This window comes from Aotus nancymaae, unplaced genomic scaffold, assembly GCF_030222135.1.
Source record: "Aotus nancymaae isolate 86718 unplaced genomic scaffold, 86718_ANA_hifiasm-v0.15.2.pri h1tg000041l, whole genome shotgun sequence".
Lineage (NCBI taxonomy): Eukaryota > Metazoa > Chordata > Mammalia > Primates > Aotidae > Aotus > Aotus nancymaae.
Window position 1 is genome coordinate 34,974,749 of NW_026988455.1, and position 19,409 is coordinate 34,994,157.

Genomic DNA, 19,409 nt, shown 5'->3' on the forward strand with positions numbered 1-19,409 from the left:
AAAAGTTAGCCGGGCGTAGTGGCATATACCTGTAGTCCTAGCTACAGGGGAGGCTGAGGCAGGAGGATCATTTGAGCCTAGGAGGTCGAGGCTGCAATGAGCTAGGATCACGCCACTGCACTCCAGCCTGAGTGACAAAGTGAGACCCTGTCTGAAAAAAACAGAAGACTTCACTGGGTAAGTAGGCTTTACCGAGCACCTTGAAGGGCAAGGCAGGACATTAGGTGCTGGAGATAGAGAACCATGGTTCTTTCCACGCTGCTCTATGGGGAAAGCACATAGGCAGCCATCTTGGCACCAGTAAACAAAACAGTGTGATGGGAGAAAAGGATCCCCCTGGTGAGAACAAAGGAAATGAACATTGTCCCAATGGAAAGGATGCCAATGAGGTTTGGAAGAGGTTGGCCAGTGCCATGAAGGCTGGTCTTCCTGAGTGGGCACAGAAACTGCAGGCTTATGTCATAGTGTGGGCAAATGCATGCCACATCCCAAGAATCATAAACACAGGAGAGGCACGAGAGGCCAGGCCCCATGCTACAAAGTCCTGAATGCCAGGCTAGGAGTATTTTTTTTTTTTTTTTGAGTCAGAGTCTCACTCTGTTGCCCAGGCTGGAGTGCAGTGGCACAATCTCGGCTCCCTGTAACCTCCGCCTCCCGGGTTCAAGAGATTCTCCTGCTTCAGCTTCTTGAGTAGCTGGGATTACAGGCATGTACCACCACGCCTGGCTAATTTTTGGTTTTTAGTAGAGAAAGGGTTTCACCATATTGGCCAGATTGATTTCGAATTCCTGACCTCGTGATCTGCCCACCTCGGCTTCCCAAAGTGCTGGGATTACAGGCGTGAGCCACTGCGCCTAGCTGGAGTTCTGGACTTTTTATGCATCAACAAGGAGCAAAAGGGGAAGTTATTGTCCAAACTGGCTATGGTGGGAGGGGTATATGGGGGCAGAGAAGAGGCTGCTGAATAATCCATGGAGGGCTGACACAGCAGAGCTAGCGTGCCAATGGAATGAAAATAAGTAGATATTCGAAAAGCACAGGTCTGGTACAGATGACAGGGATATACAACCACATATGAAAGGGTGAGGAAGGTTACTGAGCGTGACTATTATATGCGAACACTTAGTTGGAATCCATAGACTTCCTGGCTTTTGCTACTTAAGACTTTATTGTGGTTATTATTCACATCCTGCATCAAGCCCTCGTTTTAAACTTTTAAACATCCTTAAGGTAAGTAAGTGGGGGAGTTATTTCAACCCTCCTTTTACAGATGACAGAACAAAGCCTTGGAGGCTGTGACCTGAACAGGGGAGCCAACTAACCAGTGCAGAGATGGGACAAGAAACTGGTGGAGTCCTCATTATACAATCAGACGAAACAGGAAGATAGCTCAAAACAGTTCCAGGGGCATGTTTCTGGGGCAAATGGGACAGAGTTCACAGAACTTTACACCTTGAGCTTTGATGGAAGGTGGTTTGCTGATAACGCCTGTTCCAAAAGCAAATGGAAAGCTCCTACACTGTGCTGAATTTGTTTAAATGGATGCACGAGAGTAAAGTCTCACACCTTTGGTTGAACTAAATTACCCTTAGCAGGTGCTATTTTTAGACCTCAAGCTTTCACGTCATAAAATTTAAAAAAGAACTATTTGTCTGAAAAGCAGGTAGAGAAATTCATTGACAAGGGCTTAGATGTTTTAGGACTTTAATGTTCTTCACATATTTAACATAAAATACTGACAATAGGTTAACAATGGGGGAAGACTTTTCAGCAAAGTATCACTCTCATTGTCAAACATTACAAAGAAAACAGTCAAGAGAACAGAGGATAAGGTAATTTAACAGAAATGTTTAGTTTAATGGCATGATTAAAAAAACAACCAATCAATCAACTTTCTCTTCTACCTATGGAAAGAAGGGTAAAAATGAATCAAGAACTTCTAGCTCTTTTTCATAAAACAGCTTAAAAAGAGGAAGGGGAAGACTGAGAAGGGGATGCCACTGTTGCTAATGGAATGCTATAATGCACAAGGTCAAGGATTTAATAAGTTCTAAAAGTCTCTATGTGTATCAGTGATAACTGTATTATTAGAAATACAAATGCATAGACATATAAAGTATATGGTATTAAAAACAGAGCTTGTTAATATAAACATATATAAGGTATGTCACTTCTCTTGTAATAACAGTAAAAAGATGGATCTACAGTTTGCCCTTTGCCTGGTACTCCTAAACCATTCCCCCAATGGTCAGTGTTGACCTTGAATCAATAGCCGCTGAACCCATAAACCCCCATGGAAGACAGAGCTGCATTGTACTCTAAGCTGGGGAATTATGCAAAGGGTTTCATAAAGAACAGGAGGAAGGCACATCTTTGTAACAACTGGGTTGGCCTAAAAAATTATATAACTGCTACTCCAAGCTAAGCAGGCGCCTATGGATTTGTTTTATTCTGCATTTGAAAGAGTAAGCCAATTCTTTGCCAAGCCCACCGATGTCTAGACTCAGTACCTAGAGGGCCCCACCTACCCTCTAATGCTGTGTGTTCCCATGACTCCAGAAATAATTAATTGCAGTTTGCATTATTAAGTTCACAGGCAAGTTTGAAATCTAACTAGAAAAAGTAGCAGCAAAGGCAAAATAAGCTGGAATTTGTTAGAAAAGCAATGAGAAGATTTCTTAAAATGCTTCCAGTTCAAGTCAGAATTAAGGCGAACATTAGGTCCCACCAGCTTTGCAGAGCTATAGATGTTTTGCTGCTGTTCATAATAAATATGTTCATTTGAGAAAAATACTGTTTGTTAACTTTTTGTAGCCATCCCCAAGTTACTTTAAACTTTGTATGTTGTTCAAGAACAGAGCATATCCTGGTTAAGATGTGTTCATAGCTGATGCATCTCCAAAAAATTTTTCATGAAGGCGGCCAGCTTCTGAACATCTTCAATAGTGACAGCATTATACAGAGAGGCCCGGATGCCTCCCACAGACCTAGAATAACCAAAGATCCAACCATTATGAAGGAAAACATCTAACTTAGCACCAAAATGACATTTTCTAGCCACCAGCTCCTGAGAGTTGCAGCACCTGAGACCATTGTGTCCAGTCTCCCACCTGAAAACTCCAGACAGGTGGCACAGAGCTCCACACCTCTCAGTCATCAGAAAATTCTCCCTTAAGCTGTGAAGGTTCACCATGCTCACATTTAACTTAGAGTCATTCGAACTACTCACTCTTGGCAAAGAAAGAAAACAAGATGTGGGGAAGAAAAGATAAGCTGGAAGAAGATAGTTATTCTGCTCACCATTCATGAGCCTCCTGTGACACTGACATCAAGATGGGGGCCAGGCATCTCCCTGTTGCTATTCTTATGTGAGGACATTTATTTTTCAGACAGCATGCAAGACTAGCTATGCAATTTGACATTCAGAGGGAATAATGATGTTCTACCTTCAAACCAGAGTGGTGCCGGCCTCAGCAGAGATGGAATGGCAACCTCTGTGCTATACAAGCAGTGTAAGAGATTTTCAAAGGTAATTTTGCCAAAACCCCCATGGAAGATGTAGTTCCATTATACTCTCAGCTGGGAAATTATGCAAAGGTTTCCATAAACAACAGGAGGAAGGCATATCCTTGTAACAGCTGGGTTGGCCCAACAAATTACATAATTGCTTCTCCAAGCTAAGCAGGTTCCTATAGATTTGTTTTATTCTGCATTTGATAAACTAAGCCAATTCTTTGCCAAGCTTGTGGATGGCAGATGTACTCACCTATGCCCTTTCAAGGACAACATATTGAGTTCAAGAGCTTTATCGAGAAATCTTTTTTCTAAAGCATCATCTCCTTTGGCATTGCCAATGCGGAATGGAATATTCATCTTGCTTCTATTCTGGGGCTCCACTGGACATCTGAAAAACATGTTTCTTATTCCAGTTACTTTTCTGAAATGTATAGGTTGCCATCAACAAATCAACAGATTTTTTTTTTTTTTTTACTTTTTAATACTTCCTAGATGCACACATGAGATTTTTTTAAAAAACAAAACATCTGCCCCAGCACATTTGTTTACTTGGGGAAATCAGACTCTTGCATATGGAACAGTGGGTTATCAACCCCTTGTATGACTTGTACTTAATTTCCATCAGCCTCAGTTTCCTCTCCTGGATACTCGGAATAATAATATCTCCATTTCATTTCAGACAAGTTGTGACAGTTTAGTGGTATTACATATATGAAGCTTCCAACACATGGCAGCCACACGGCAACTGTGACTGACCCCTTTCTCTGCAAGCCTGCAGAGAAATAATAAGTTGGTCCTATAGTGGCTGTAAGGTAAAAATAATGAGCAGCAACTTCCAAAGGACTTACCATGGTATATTGCCCCAAGCTGTGTGACCTTAAGCAAGTTACTTAACCTCTCTCAGCTGTGCCTCATCTTCCTCATCTGAACAATGGGAATAATAAGGAACCTACCTCAACCGCCTCAAATTGTACTGAGGATTACATAAATCAGTGTTCATAGAGAATTTTTGTGGCCCTTTTAAAATTAAGAAGAGGTGGAATCTAGTTTTCCACCTTTTGAATCCGGGTTGGCCTTGTGACTGGCTTTGGCCAAGAGAGTACAACAGACTGCAACTTCCAACGCTAGGACTCAAGAGACCTTACAGCCTCTCTTCCCACTCTCTCTCTTTTTTTTTTTTTTTTTGAGACAGAGTTTCACTCTTATTGCACAGGCAGGAGTGCAGTGGCGTGATCTCAGCTCACCGCAACCTCTGCCTCCTGGGTTCAAGTGATTCTCCTGCCTCAGCCTCCCAAGTAGCTGGGATTACCTGCATGCGCCACCACACCTGGCTAATTTTGTATTTTTAGTAGAGACAGGGTTTCTCCATGTTGGTCAGGCTGGCCTCAAACTCTAAAGCTCAAGCGATCTGCCCGCCTCAGCCTCCCAAAGTGTTGGGATTGCGGGCGTGAGCCACCACACTGGTCAGGCTGGCCTCAAACTCCAAAGCTCAAGCGATCTGCCCGCATCAGCCTCCCAAAGTGTTGGGATTGCGGGCGTGAGCCACCACACCCAGCCTCTTCTCACTCTCTTAAAATACTGCTGTCACTTAAGCATGTCTGAAGTGACAGCATGCTGAAGATAAGTGTCCCAGCCAACAGCCAGCACCAACTGCCAGATATGTGAAACTACCGTAGACCATCTGGCTCCAAATGAATAACCAGATGATGACCTCAGTCGAATGAGGCCTCCCAAGACCAGAAGAAATCCCCAGCTAAGCTCAGCCCAACCTACTGACCCAAAGAACCATGAGGAAGAGAATGGTGGTTGTTTTCAGCCATTAAGTTTTAGGGTGTTCTATGATGCAGAAATAAATAACTGACACAATTTAAAACTGTGTCTGGAACATTAAACACTATATAAGCACCTGTTAATCCATTTATCTTTTTAAAAATTTTTTATTTTTAATTTTTCTGGGTACACACACAGTAGGTATATGTATTTATGGGAATAAATTCATCTTTTTATTCCCAACACCTTGCGTAAGGCACATACAGACTCTCAAAAATGATTATGAGTGAATTTTTGTCTAGAAAAGGTTCATGTTTGACTTCAGTTTCTGCTTTGGAAAATAAGCAGCCAAAATTATTTTTCACTGACAACCAAAGGAGATAAATGGAAAAATAGCTGACATTACTCTGCAATTAAAAAAAAAAAAAAAGTACAGTGGGTAATAACCCTCTCTTTCCCTTTGCCCAAGTATATCCTATTTTATTCTTATACTTCCATGGGGTAGAATTCATTAAAATTACAGCAAATGAAGGCAGTGTGAGAGGCACCCTGAGGCCACATCTGTAATTCTTGCTAAAGTTAATGAGAGTCTAGTACACACCTTCAAGCAAAAGAGAGGCCAAAATGGGGAACCAAATATATGGGAAAGACTTTGAGCCTGAATTCCAGGCCCCACTATTGGAAGTGGTAGGTTTCACAGCTGACACTGAAATTAAACATTCAGCAGCTACCCTCTTTTGATATTCCACTGCCTCAGGCTCCCTATGTGAGGCTCCAATCAGAGAGGTGGAGCAACTGAAAGCACATTTAATTAAAGAGAAACAAATTGGCCGGGCATGGTGGCTCACACCTGTTATCCTAGCACTTTGGAAGGCTGAGGTGGGAGGAGAGTTCAAGACCAGCCTGGACACAGTGAAACCCCGTCTCTACTGAAATACAAAAGAAATTATCTGGGCATGGCAGTGTGCGCCTTTAGTCCCGACTACTTGGGAGACTGAGGCAGGAGAATTGCTTGAACCCGGGAGGTGGAGGTTGCAGTGAGCCGACACTCCAGCCTGGGTGACAGAGCAAGACTCCGTCTCTACCAAAAAATAAATAAATAAATAAAGAGAGGGAGAGAGAAATTGAAAGCAGGAAGAATTAAGTATCTGTATTTACAGTTCCTTTCCCTACAATTTACCCATCCTATCGTGAAAATAGAAGATCTCACAAAGCAATAATGTCATAAAAGTGAGAAATTAAAGACTAAATTGTCATGCAACAAATATTTATGCACTACCCATGGGAGGATGTCTCTAGTATGGGACTGGAGGGAGAAAAAAAAGATTAAGGGAAATTAACAGCTCCTAGTCTACAGAGAGATGGCTCCAGAGGGAATCACGATTACTATACATAACAAAGGTTGCAAGGGCAGAGAAGCCAGATAAGGAATTCTGTGGAGGCAAGGCTGACAGGTTTCAGGGGAGGGGATGCAAACAGGTCACAATGGATGAGAAGAAGGAAGGGCATCTGGCAGACAGCTGCATCTGCAAAGGCACAAAGGCTTCGAGCAAGTCCGCTGATTTAACTGGAGCACTGGCTTCCCGGCTGGGGTGGCTGGGAAGACCCACAGGGCTGGGGCTGTGGAATGCCCTGTGGGGACCTGGACTGGATCCTTGAGCAATGAGGAGTAATTCGGTTTCTACAACAAAAGGTGGTCTGTGTTTTAGAAAAACAATTACAGCACACATAGGAGACAATGGAGGGTGAAGAAACTTGGAAGCCCAGAAACCTGCTGGAAAGCTCTTACGAAGAACTTTCTAGGGTTCCAGTGTCTAATATGGCCACAGCAGCCTTGATGACCAAAGTCATTTTTTTCCATTTTTAGGAAGCTACATAGGAACAACCAGATCCCACAGCTCTGAAGCTACTGTCATGTGAATGAACCTGTCTTCTGCATTATTCCCGAATACTGCATATCTATTTTGGATTGTACGTTGAGTTTGCGTACTTACACTTTGATTCATAGTAACATCTCATGCTATGGATTTGCACTGAATGCAAACTGTAAATTAAAAAAAGGAAGTGGCTGAAAAAAAATACTTTCTAGGTCAAAAGGCCTAGGGCCTGTACCAAGGTGCGGGCACTGAGGAGCTTCAAGCATGGGTGGCAAACTCAAAGCCAGCAGGTCCCTGTGCCACTCCCATAAATGAGTAGGACAAGTGCCCGTGTGGAAGGTGCAAATGAGCTCTCTCGCATTTTAAATGTGGAGGACTACTAGTCTTTACTTCCACAGAGAAAGAGGCTCTCCCTTTTTTTTTTCCTGAAACACATGGCTGTCCCTGTCAAAGTTGCTTTTGCCCATTCTCAGAGACACATGGATTATGGAATAAGAAACCTAGATCTCTAAGTATCTTCCAAGGGCCCAATGTTGGCTCAAATGGTGTATTTAAACAAGGGTGACCCCCACTGAGCATCACTATGGGCTGGATCTAGCCCCTGCTCCCCAGTGAGCAACCCCTGGAGTTAACACCAGATTTCAGAGGTGACCAGGTCTGTTGCTTGAATGGGTTGAGGGGCGCAGTAGGAGAAGGGGCCAAGGCGGGCTAAGAGGGCCCTGGATGGGTGCAGAACCAGCTGGTAACCCCAGGGCTACAACTATGTAAGCAGAAAGTCCAAGTGGGAGCCAGGGAAAGAGACACATTTCCCAACATCTAGGTGGAGCATGGAGAAGCTGTCAACAGGCATTCTGGGAAAGCAGTTCCCATAGCCAGAGAAACTAGGAAATGCTGCATTCACAAAGCTAGGCAGGCCTCCTCACTCCTGACTTCCTGAACCCTCTCAGTGGCTCCACGGCCACGTAAATGAGGAACCTCAGGAGGCTAGACAGGAATGCAGTGTTCCCCCACGACTCAAAAGCCCTTCCTATCGTGGGGATGACAGTTCCAGAGAGTCCCCTCAGGGAGACACTGCTCGGAGACACACCAGGACTTCCCAAGGTACTAGAGGAGAGGAACACGCGGAGATACACCTTTAGCCAGGGACACCCGTCCCACAGAGGTGGTAAGGCTCAGATGGGAATACAAGAAAGTTACAAGAGATGGGCGGGCGATGAAGAAACATCACTCCACAGTCCGGCCCCTCTGAAACGATGTGCCACATACACAGGGAACGCAAAGGAAGTGCACGTGAAAAGAGAGAAGCCCGCCAAATGCCTCTCTTTACTGCCCGGTTTTGTCAACAAAAAATTAATTTTAAATTTGTGCATGATTATGAAAATCTTGAATAAAAATACGATGCTCTGCCACCCCTGTTCCCACAGAGGTGGCTACCCTAATGGTCTGCTGCGTATTCTTCAAGATCGTTTTAGATATATACATGTACGTCTGTGTGTATATGCATATATACATGTATGTGTGTCTACGGGTATATATGTATGTATATATCACTGTTGTAGGCTTTTTGTTTTTGTTTTTGTTTGAGACAGGGTGTCACTCTGTCACCCAGGCTAGAGTGCAGTGGTCCAATCTCAGCTCACTGCAGCCTCAACCTCCCGGGATCAAGCGATCCTCCCACCTCAGCTTCCCGAGTAGCTGGGACTACAGGTGCACACCACCACACCGGGCTAATTTTTATTAGTATTATTATTTGTAGAGACAAGGTCTCACTATGTTACCCAGGCTGGTCTTGAACTCCTTGGGGTCAAGCAATTCTCCCACCTTGGCCTCCCAAAGTGCTAGGATTACAAGATCAGCCACTGCGCCTGGCCTTGTTGTCGTTTTCAAAGACTAATAGATTCGTCTCTTTCTGCACTTGCTCTTGCTCCTTTTGGTCTGATGACATAACACAGCCAATGACATAACACATATCTCCCCACGTCTGCTCAGAGACCTGCTCCATCTTTCTCAATGCAGTTATTCCATACCACCCACAGGTCCTAATTTATTTCATCAGACCCTACTGATGGGCATGTCTCCATATCTTCACCATTACATCCTACAATGGATTTGCTGGTGCCTAATTTTGTGCACAGCGCTGTATCCAGGCAGAGGGCTGGGGAGGGGTAGATGTGTAGACATAAAAATCCTTGGTCGGCCAGGCGCGGTGGCTCACGCCTATAATCCCAGCACCTTGGGAGGCCGAGGCAGGTGGATCACGAGGTCAAGAGATCGAGACCATCCTGGTCAACATGGTGAAACCCCATCTCTACTAAAAATACAAAAATTAGCTGGTGGTGGCGCGCACCTGTAATCCCAGCTACTCGGGAGGCTGAGGCAGGAGAATTGCTTGAACCCAGGAGGCAGAGGTTGCGGTGAGCTGAGATCGCGCCATTGCACCTCCAGCCTGGGTAACAAGAGTGAAACTCCATCTCAAAATAAAAATAAAAAATAAATAATCCTTGGTCAAAGCACATGTGAGTTTTGAATTACAATGAATGCTGCAATCTTTGCTCCAAATTTGTCCAGATTTATACTCTCACCAAAAGCACATTCCCTTGCTGGCACCAGATGTTACCAAGCCTTTTAATGTCTGCAGATCAAAGGCGAAATCTATCTCATGGTTTTAATCTGCATTAGCTAAGGAACTAATGGAGGCGGTAGCTTTCCATGTGTCTTAGAGGCAGTTGCATTTCTTCTGAGTTGTTTCCTCATACTATTAGCAACCACCACACCCCCCGTTTTTATGTTTCCTTATCCTTTTTCATTCATGTGTGGGTTCTTGCCTACATTAAGGATAGTAACCTTTATGTGTTATATACTACAACATCTTTCTCATTCTGTCATTTTTAATTCCATTTATGATGTCTTAAGTCATACAAAATTTTAAAATTTTAATGGACTTAAATATGTCATGCTTTTAATTTATGGCTTGAGCTGTATAGCCTCTTTAAGGCCTTCTGCACTCTTGGACTTAGACAGCAGCAGAGGCTCTGGAAGGAGGCTTCCACCCGCATGTTCATAGCCTGCTGGCCCCACTTCCCAGCTGCATCTTCGTTCTGTCTATGCTTCTGTCGCATAGGCTCAATGTCTACTTCACAGGGTTGTGATGACAAAATGCATTCACATGTGTAAGGTGCCTAGGACTCTGCCTGCTTCATTTTATTTTGGGGTCTTCACTAGACCCATTACTTGCCTCCTTCTCTTTCCTAAGGCCTGGCACCCACATAAGGTGATAAAGGTGACCTCAGATCCAGACATGGGATCTGTCACTTGGACATCCTTACGTAATAAAATTAATGTTTATTATATATATATATAAAATTAATTATATTACATAAGCTTATATAAGCACTTAGTGTTAGGAATATCCTGATTTCTTTACAGAATAATGATCACAAATAATGATATTAAGAGCTAACATGCAAGGAATGCTTTTTATATGCCAAGCACTGTTTCTAGAGCTTTATACAAATTAACCAGCACAAGAGTCCTCAATCCTTAATGTAAAAATGTTCTCAATCCTTATATTATATACTCTTGATTCAGAAACGTTTCCGTTTAATTCTCTTGACAGTTATAAGAAGTATGTATCATTATTACCTCCATTGTACAGATGAGAAAACTGTGGCTTAGAGCAGTTAGGTCATTTGCACGAGGTCACATGCACCACAATGGCAAAGTGGGACTTCTAAGCCCAGGTGGGTTCAACATGAGGTCAGCCAGCACAGTGTGGGTGACTGGGTTATGGAATCAACTTGGAGGCTTCAATTGTTCTCTTATCTAGTCCCAGCATTCCCTGCCAAGGTCACTGGAAGGGCTGGTGCAACCCCCAGCAAACAACCTGGAACTATGTTAAGTAAAAGAGCTGGCTTACGAGTCAGGGGGCATAGAAGTGGGCAGGTGTGCATCTTCTCAGAGACAAAACAGGAGCAAAGGTGGTGGTAAACTGCAAATTCTAATTCTAGGTATCCCTCTTTAAAAGTGCCCACCTCCCATGGGCCATGTTGCTCAAGTATTTCCACGGTTCCAGAGAAAAGAAGAATTTCCTGAAAACACAAGTGAGTTCAGGCACAGCCTGGGAGTCTCCAGCTGTAAACAGAAGAGAGACAGAGTAAAGCCTCCTCTCTACTCCAGCAATAAGGTAGCACAGGACACCAAGTGCCTGGGATGATGCTCAGGCAGGCAGCCAAGGGGGTGGTGGGAGTTCCCACAAAGAGGTTTATTCTGAAAAGGACCAGAAGTCCGGGGTCAAGGCAGTTCATAAATGAGTGAGGAATTCTGGGTGTGAAGGGTGACCAGATGCCCCAGAAGACCCGCCTGCCACATTAGCTCAGCAGGCTGCCTTCTGGGAGAGGCCCAGGTTGAGTGCTTGGAGTTAAAGGACATAGGGACACCGGAGATGGATTCAGGAGATTCCCAGAATTCCTTCTATGCTTTCCTATTTTGTTCCTGATTCCTTTAATTTTTTCCCAGAGGTATCACCCTTCTTTCTGTCCTCTAATATTGTGCCTACACATCTCCTGAGAAATACATAGAGCTAAAAGCTAACAGAAAAATTGGTCTCCTGTCCACTATAACCACCACATGCTTTTACTCACATTCAGGTTTTCAGCACTTTTCAGGGAGCCAGAAAAGATGATTTATTCTCTTGGTCTTCCACAATCCTAGAACAAGGCTAATCCAGAGTGGGTGCTCAGGAGCCATTCTCTGGATGGATGGATGGATGGATGGATGGATGGGTAGGTGGGTGGGTGGGTGGGAGAATGGATGAGTGGATGGATGGATGGATGGATGGATGGATGGGTAGGTGGGTGGGTGGGTGGGAGAATGGATGAGTGGATGGATGGATAGATGGATAGATGGGTGGAAAGATGGATGTATGGATGGATGGGTGGATGGATAAATGGATGGATGGGTGGGTGGGTGGGAGAATGGATGAGTGGATGGATGGATAGATGGATAGATGGATAAGTGGGTAGATAGATGGGTGGAAAGATGGATGTATAGATGGATGGATGGATGGATGGATAAATGGATGGATGGGTGGGTGGGTGGGAGAATGGATGAGTGGATGGATGGATAGATGAATAGATGGATAAGTGGGTAGATAGATGGGTGGAAAGATGGATGTATGTATGGATGGATGGATGGATAAATGGATGGGTGGGTGGGTGGGTGGGAGAATGGATGAGTGGATGGATGGATAAATGGATGGGTGGGTGGGTGGGTGGGTGGGAGAATGGATGAGTGGATGGATGGATAGATGGACAGATGGATAAGTGGGTAGACAGATGGGTGGAAAGATGGATGTATGGATGAGTGGATGAGTGAATGAATGGGTGTATATATAAATGGGTGGATGGGTGGGTGGAAGGATGGGTGGGTGATGAATGGATAGATGGATGAGTGAGTGGGTGGACGATGGATAGGTAGATGGATGGGTGGGTCAATGGTGGATGGATGAGTGGATGAATGTATAGGTGAATGGGTGGACAGATGAATGGATGAGTGAATGGGTGTATGGACAGATGGATGGGCGGGCAGGTAGACGAATGAATGAATAAATAGGTGGACTAAACACACCCTCGGAAGCTTCCACAGACCTTCCTTCCAATCCCAGCATAAGCCATCCCCTTCAAGCAGCCCATGCTCTGCTCCCCAAACACACTGTACACTCTTCCCTCCGTGCCTTTGCAGGGATGGTCCTAACCTTTCCAAAAGTACTTCTGCCCTCTTCTCTGCCTAATTCTACTCATGACCAGGGCTCATAATAAGCTGATGCAAAAGCCCTCTCTTCACCTCCAACCAAACGGTATCCCCCTTTTCCAGGCTCATGCCACATTCTTTAGCCCTTGGCTGTGAACCCCTTGGACACCTACTGCTAATTGTGCATGTTAAATGGCTTCTGTGAGCACAGGCAGGGTATCCTGTCCTCCCCACTCACACATCAAGGTCTAGGGTAGAAGCTTCCCCAGCACAGAGCCCCCAGCCTGCACTTGCTTCTCTGTTGTACAGAACCAGAGAACAGGGAGTAATGCAGAGTGTGTATCCCTTCCCTGAGATGGCATCTGGGAAAGGAGCCCAAAGGCCTAGGCATCCTGCCAAGCCTAATTCCCCCTGGACTGCAGCGAGACAAGGGCCACAGCATGCCAAGAACTCACAGGAGGAGGCAACAAGCATGGCAAGAACAAAGGTGGCAGCAGCAAGCCATCCAAAAAGTACACCAGCACTGCCCACCCATGGGTGGTTATGGAGATGTGTCAGTAAGCTTTGGCTAAAAAATACAATTCTAAGTTAGAACTGAGGCATCATTTTGTCTGTCCCATGTGGCCACTGAATTCTCTGAGAGAGAAAGCACAGTTCCAACTTACCATCAAGCAGGTATTTTGGTTACAACAGACTGAACCCCAAAGGGTAATGACCACTAAGAAGGGGGTTCTCAGTTTTGTGCGTGAGTTTAAGCATTTGTGTATATGTGTAGGTGCACACACGTGCACACAGCAGAAAGTCAGGTCTTCATATACCGTACCCACCTTGAGGGAAAGGGAAAAGCAAATGAAGATACCACCTGTCACTGCATCCCAGGCACTGCACTGGATGCTTCACACCTGGCATTTTGGTGAAGGGCCTATTGTGGATTGAATGGTGACCCATGAAAAGGTATGCCCATGTCCTAACCCCCAGAATATGTCAATAGGACCTATTTGGGGGAAAAAGCCTTTGCAGATGTCATTATGTGAAGGATCTTGAGATGAGATCATCCTGGATTATCTGGGCAGTCCCTAAATCCAAAGACCTCTCTTTTTAAGAGAAAGAAGGGAAGACACGGCAGAAAGGAGAAGGCCATGTGAAGACAGATGTGGAGGCTGGAGTGATACGACCACAAACCAAGGACCACCCGGAGCCACTAGAAGCTGAAAGAGGTAAGACATGGCTCTCTGGAGGGAGCAAAACCCTGCTGACACTTTGATTTTGAGCTTCTGCCCCCAGAAGAGTGAGAATTAGGTTTTCTGACGCTTTGAGCCACTAAGTCTGTAGTACCTTGTTACACCAGCCTCAGGAAACTAATACAAGACCCACATATTTTCTGTGGCCCACGCAGGTGCAGGGCCAGTGGTTAAGACTTATGCATTAATCATTTGGTCACAGAAATATTTAAACTGGAGTCAACCCATGCCAAAGTCAACTCCATTGACAGACTCTGGGATAACAGCATCTGTTTTATAATAAGGAAAGCAGTAACTTTCTTAAAAAGGGAAATATTGCACAAGAGGAGGCCAGGAGTGAGTATTTATCCCAAAGGTCTCTAACAGGAGTCCTTAAACTGACACATTCTAGAAAGTACACGTGTTTTTTCCCAGAAAACATACAAAGCAAGCAGGGAATAGATGGGACCCACCTCAAGGGATGAACTGAGATTCTTTCCCAGAGCGATGTCTTTGGTGTGATAAACCCACTGGGACACAGGTCCCATAGCCTGAGAGCCCCGGGGTGGCGTACAGGAGAGAAGAACTCACCACCCACTCCTCTGCTCATGGGGGCCTGGGTCACCCACCCACCCACACTCACCAGCATTTTAATGTCTCAGAGAAAGGTGAATACGTCCACTTTTCAAAGGTAGACTGCACATACACGGTTTTAAATTCACAAGCGGCAAAATATGAGATAAAATCCATTGACTTACACATAGAATCCTTGAGAATTATCAATAATCTCATAAATCATTTGGGATTTGATGGAGCTAAGCTTCTCCATGGCCGCGGTACCTCCATTATTTTTAATCCACTCCAGGACCAAGCCCATAACGTAGATGCTAAAATGAAGATTTTAAAAAAATGTATTTAGCTCATCTTTGCAAAAGTAGAACTACATTCAAGCAAATTTCTGTTTAAGTTGCATAAAAACAGACTTAATGCATTATTTGAAATAGACAAGATAGGTGCAATGGCTCACACCCCTAATCCCAGCACTTTGGAAGGCCGAGGTGGAAGGATCGCTTAAAGCCGGGAGTTGGAAACCAGCCTAGGCAACAAAGCAAGATCCATCTCCATAAAAAAGTGAAAAATTAGTTGGGCATGATGGCAGGCGCCTGTAGTCCCAGCTACTCGGGAGGCAAAGTGGGGAGGAATGCTTGATCCTAGGAATTTGAGGCTGCAGTGAGCTATGATCACCCCAATGCACTCTAGCTTGGGTGACAGAGCAAGACCCTATCTCCAAAAAAAAAAAAAAGAAAGAAAGAAAATACACAAGACAAAAGCAGGGCCTGTGTGGACAAAAGCATGTCATGAAGCAAGGATTAAGGTCAATCCAACTCTAGACCCCCGAGGGCCATTCGGAAAAAGGTTTAATGAGAGTTTTCAGTATCCTGTCAGTTCCTCCCTGTCCAGCCCAAGCCCTAATGTAAACTCTTCATGACAACCAGAACACACTTCCCTATCTCCACCAGAAGGCATCTGCCGACCCCAATCCCGCCCCTACCCAGGGTGAGTTCTTTACTTCCTCAACTCCCAGACCGCCTTGCCCATATTACCTGCACAGTTTTTTTCCACTTGCTCCTTTATCTTAAACTTCTGTGTGCCTGTGGTGTGGCCTGTGTGGTCTTGGAAGGCTAGAAGCACACACGCTGTTCATCTTTTCTACCGACAGCCTTAACACAGTTCCTTCCAGCCAGCAGAGAGCAGAGAGCAGTGTGGAGGAGTGGTTAAGAGGACTGACTCCAGTCACAGGGCAGCCACTCACTAACAGACCACCCAGGATTAGTCACCTTGGCTTTCCCATCTGGAACCGGGAGATACACCTACCTGCAGTGGACACTCGGCGTTTTATCCACCCTGTTCTTCCCACCTCCACCCTCCAGCCAATATGCAGTTCCAGTAAGGCCCCTGGCTCCCTGGTCTCAGAGTTGGGCATGGGACCTAACTGGGCTAATCAAGGCCTTCCCTGAGATTTTCTGAATTGGGAGTGGGGAGGTAAGAGTGGGGAGAGTAGAGAAAGAGGCAGAACATTAGTGCAACTGCGAGACAGGAGATGAGAGCCCTAGGGGATTGTGTTTCTAGGAAACAACTGAAGAAGGCCCCTCTGAAAATGAAGCCAACATTCCCGCTGAGAGAGGCCAGGATCAGAAATGGAGAACAGATGGAGGATTCATGTCCCTGGTTCCAAGAAGTCCAGCTGTACCTCGGCCCTTCCCACAGCTCAGGACCGTCCCTTTCTGAACTAAGTACTTCAATTTCTTCCTGCCAGACCAATGCTCAGCATAGGACTTGGCAAGTGGCAGGTGGGCCACACAAATGACAATTAGTAGTCCCTTCAAACTTATGATGAAATATGAAACACTAAGGAGCAGTGGGTGGTTTTCCCCAGTCTGGAAAGCCCTCTCCTTAAGAAGGTGCTAAAGGCTCCAAGTCTACTCAGTAAAAGCCCAGAGGACAGCAGCAGAGGTCTCCCAGGGAAGAGATACCATCTCCTTTGGGTTGGGAGTCTGGAGGTCAGCTGCCAACTATGCCCTCTCCAGAGGTGAGAATCAAAGGTCCCCTATGGGAATTGTGCAAAAATTTATTGGGAGCCAATGCTCAGCTAAGATCTGGGGGGCATACCCAGTTGCTTCCTCCTTTATTAACAGGAGGGGAGATGACAGGGTCTGGAAAATGCTCTAACAGCCAGCAGCTCGTCACAGGGAAGCTCCTTATACTAACTTGCTCATTCACTGTCTCAAGTGGGACCCAAGGCTTGGGTGTGGTGACTCATGCCAGCTCATGTTGGCAAAAGCCAACACCGGGCTGCCCAGAGGGGCCTTAGGCAGGGAGCAGCCAGCGCCCGCAATCATCCAACAACCTCTCCTGAAGCTTCGCTTCCCCAGCCTAACTCCCCAGACAGCACTGGGAAGAAAGCAATAGTGGCTGCTGGCAGAAAGGGAAGGTGGGGAGGAAGAGAAAACAGCCTCTGAGAAATCCACAGCCTCAGCGGTAGCTCTCTGGCTAATGTCCAAGAAGTCAGAGGGACAAAGGAGAAAGAAGAGAGAAAGTAAGAGAAAGGAATGAGTACTTCCTGAAGTCTACTGTGGCCTCAGCCTATTTTTATTGATAACAATAATCCTCAGGTTAAAACCACCATCATCCCATTTTGCAGATAAGGAAACAACTGAGGCTCAGAGAACTTAACTTGCCTCAAGTCATCCAGCGAGCAGCTTAAGCCAGGACTCCAGCTCCAGCCTGTCTGACTCCAAGAGTGCATGCTCTTCCCACGAGCATCCAGGCCCTCTACTTTGCCAGGGGCTGTAGGGCCCCAGCCACTAGCTCCTTTGCAAGTGGGACTACAGGGCTTAGCTCTCACCACACACCAGTCACAGTGGCCAAGTCCAGCACACAGCACACACGCACATGGGTGTGCCTTCCAGACGTGATGCTGCCCAGCCCTCTGTTCCAGGAGATGCTCTACAATTCCCACTCAACTTCCAACTGCTCCTCTCCCACACCTGCAGCCTCTCACCCCACACCTCCACAAAGAACCTCAGAAACACCCTGCCATGTGACTGAATCCAAGCAGAGCCTCCCTGTGCCAGGTCACCAACAATACTTCCAGGTGACCAAACTTCACTTTTGCCTGCAGCTCTGTTATCCCAGAGTTTCAAAGCTGACATAGGCCCTTGCTGCGCTGTGGATTTGGTTTCTCTAAATCCGAAGTACAGCAAGGGCCCAGGTCAGGTTCACCGTCCTAGCAAGACCTCAGTACTGACACCTGAACCCCTAGCTGGCTGCTGTGCTCACACTCACCGCCCATGCTTTCTGGCTTTCTTTTTTTTTTTTTTTTTTTTGAGATGGAGTCTTTTTCTGTCGCTCTCACTCACTGCAACCTCTGCCTCCCAGGTTCAAGCAATTCTCCTGCCTCAGCCTCCCAAGTAGCTGGGACTACAGGCATGAGCCACCATGCCCAGCTAATTTTTGTAAAGACAGAGTTTCACCATGTTGGCCAGGATGGTCTCAATCTCTTGCCCTCATGATCCGCCCACCTCCGCCTCCCAAAGTGCTGGGATTACAGGCGTGAGCCACCGCACCTAGCCGTTCTGGCTTTCTTAATGGGATCTGAGCAGGAGGAGCAAGCAGAAAGCTACCCACTTTTAGGGGCTGCCTGGAGCCAGCACCCTTAACCTGGGTCTATGAAGCCTCAACAAGAGGCAGACAACTAAGAAGCAAGCAGGCTGTCCTGAAGACTGGAAGACATCCCTGGGGTAGAAGGTCCTGCTCTTCCCTCCTACCTGGCCCTCTGCACAGTACTGATGTCTGGCCCCTGTGGCTTAACACAAGGCCCTTGCGGCTTCCAATTCTTTATTAACTCATGTTTCTACTCCCATACAATCTAAAATCTTGAGTGTATGGGAGTAGAAATTCCCAGACAAAGGCTCTAAAGTGCTTACGCAACTTAACAGCGTGGTATCAATTCTTCCCACTACTAGTGTGACCTTTTTAACAGATTTATGCCTTCATTTCTAAAATGCCACCTGTAAACACACAGGATAGAGTTCCTAAGTCTGCCTATTAAATGATTAAATAAATCAAAGTATGTGCATTCTATAGGACACCATATATATATTTTTTAAATGCCCAGTTGCAGTGGCTCGAGCCTGAAATCTCAGCACTTCAGGAGGCCAATGTAGGAGGACAGCTTGAGGCCAGGAGTTTGAGACCAGCCTGGGCAACATATTGAGACCATGTCACCATGAAAGTTTTTTAAAAATGTAGCCAGACATGGGCACTTGCCTGTAGTCCTAGCTACTCAGGAGGCTGAGGTGAGAGGATCACTTGAGCCCAGGAGTTTGAGGTTACTGAGAGCTATGATCACACAGCTGCACTCCAGCCTGGGCAACAGAGCACGACCCTGTCTCTAACAAAAATAAAATTTAAAATTTAAAAATAAAAATAGGCATTTGAGCTGACATAGCAGAATGCCCATGATATATTGTGGAGTGAACAAAATTTGTATGGTAAAGTTCAAGTTCCATTTGCATGATTAAATATATGACTCTATATATTTGCATATGCCCAGTTAAGGGTCTGTTAGAATACACAGCAAGCAGTGAATAGTTGTTACCCTGGTGACTCTGCCCACTTGCAAGTCTTTGCTAAGAGTGTGTTACTGTTTGTTTCTTTTTCTTTTTTTTTTTTTGAGATGGAGTTTTACTGTTAACCACGCTGGACCACCTCCCAG

General features: G+C 45.6%; 1 protein-coding gene across 1 annotated transcript in view; it reads right to left on the minus strand.

The window, feature by feature from the left end:
- Positions 1-1,687: 1,687 nt before the first annotated feature.
- PSAT1 (phosphoserine aminotransferase 1) overlaps positions 1,688-19,409 on the minus strand; it is a 33,241-nt gene continuing 15,519 nt past the window's right edge. The window contains exons 7-9 of the mRNA XM_012464239.2: positions 14,890-15,018; positions 3,767-3,904; positions 1,688-2,987 (exon numbers count right to left, since the gene is read on the minus strand). Coding sequence (XP_012319662.2) covers positions 2,882-2,987; positions 3,767-3,904; positions 14,890-15,018 — 373 coding nt within the window. The 3' untranslated portion in view covers positions 1,688-2,881. The remainder of the gene's footprint in view (positions 2,988-3,766; positions 3,905-14,889; positions 15,019-19,409) is intronic.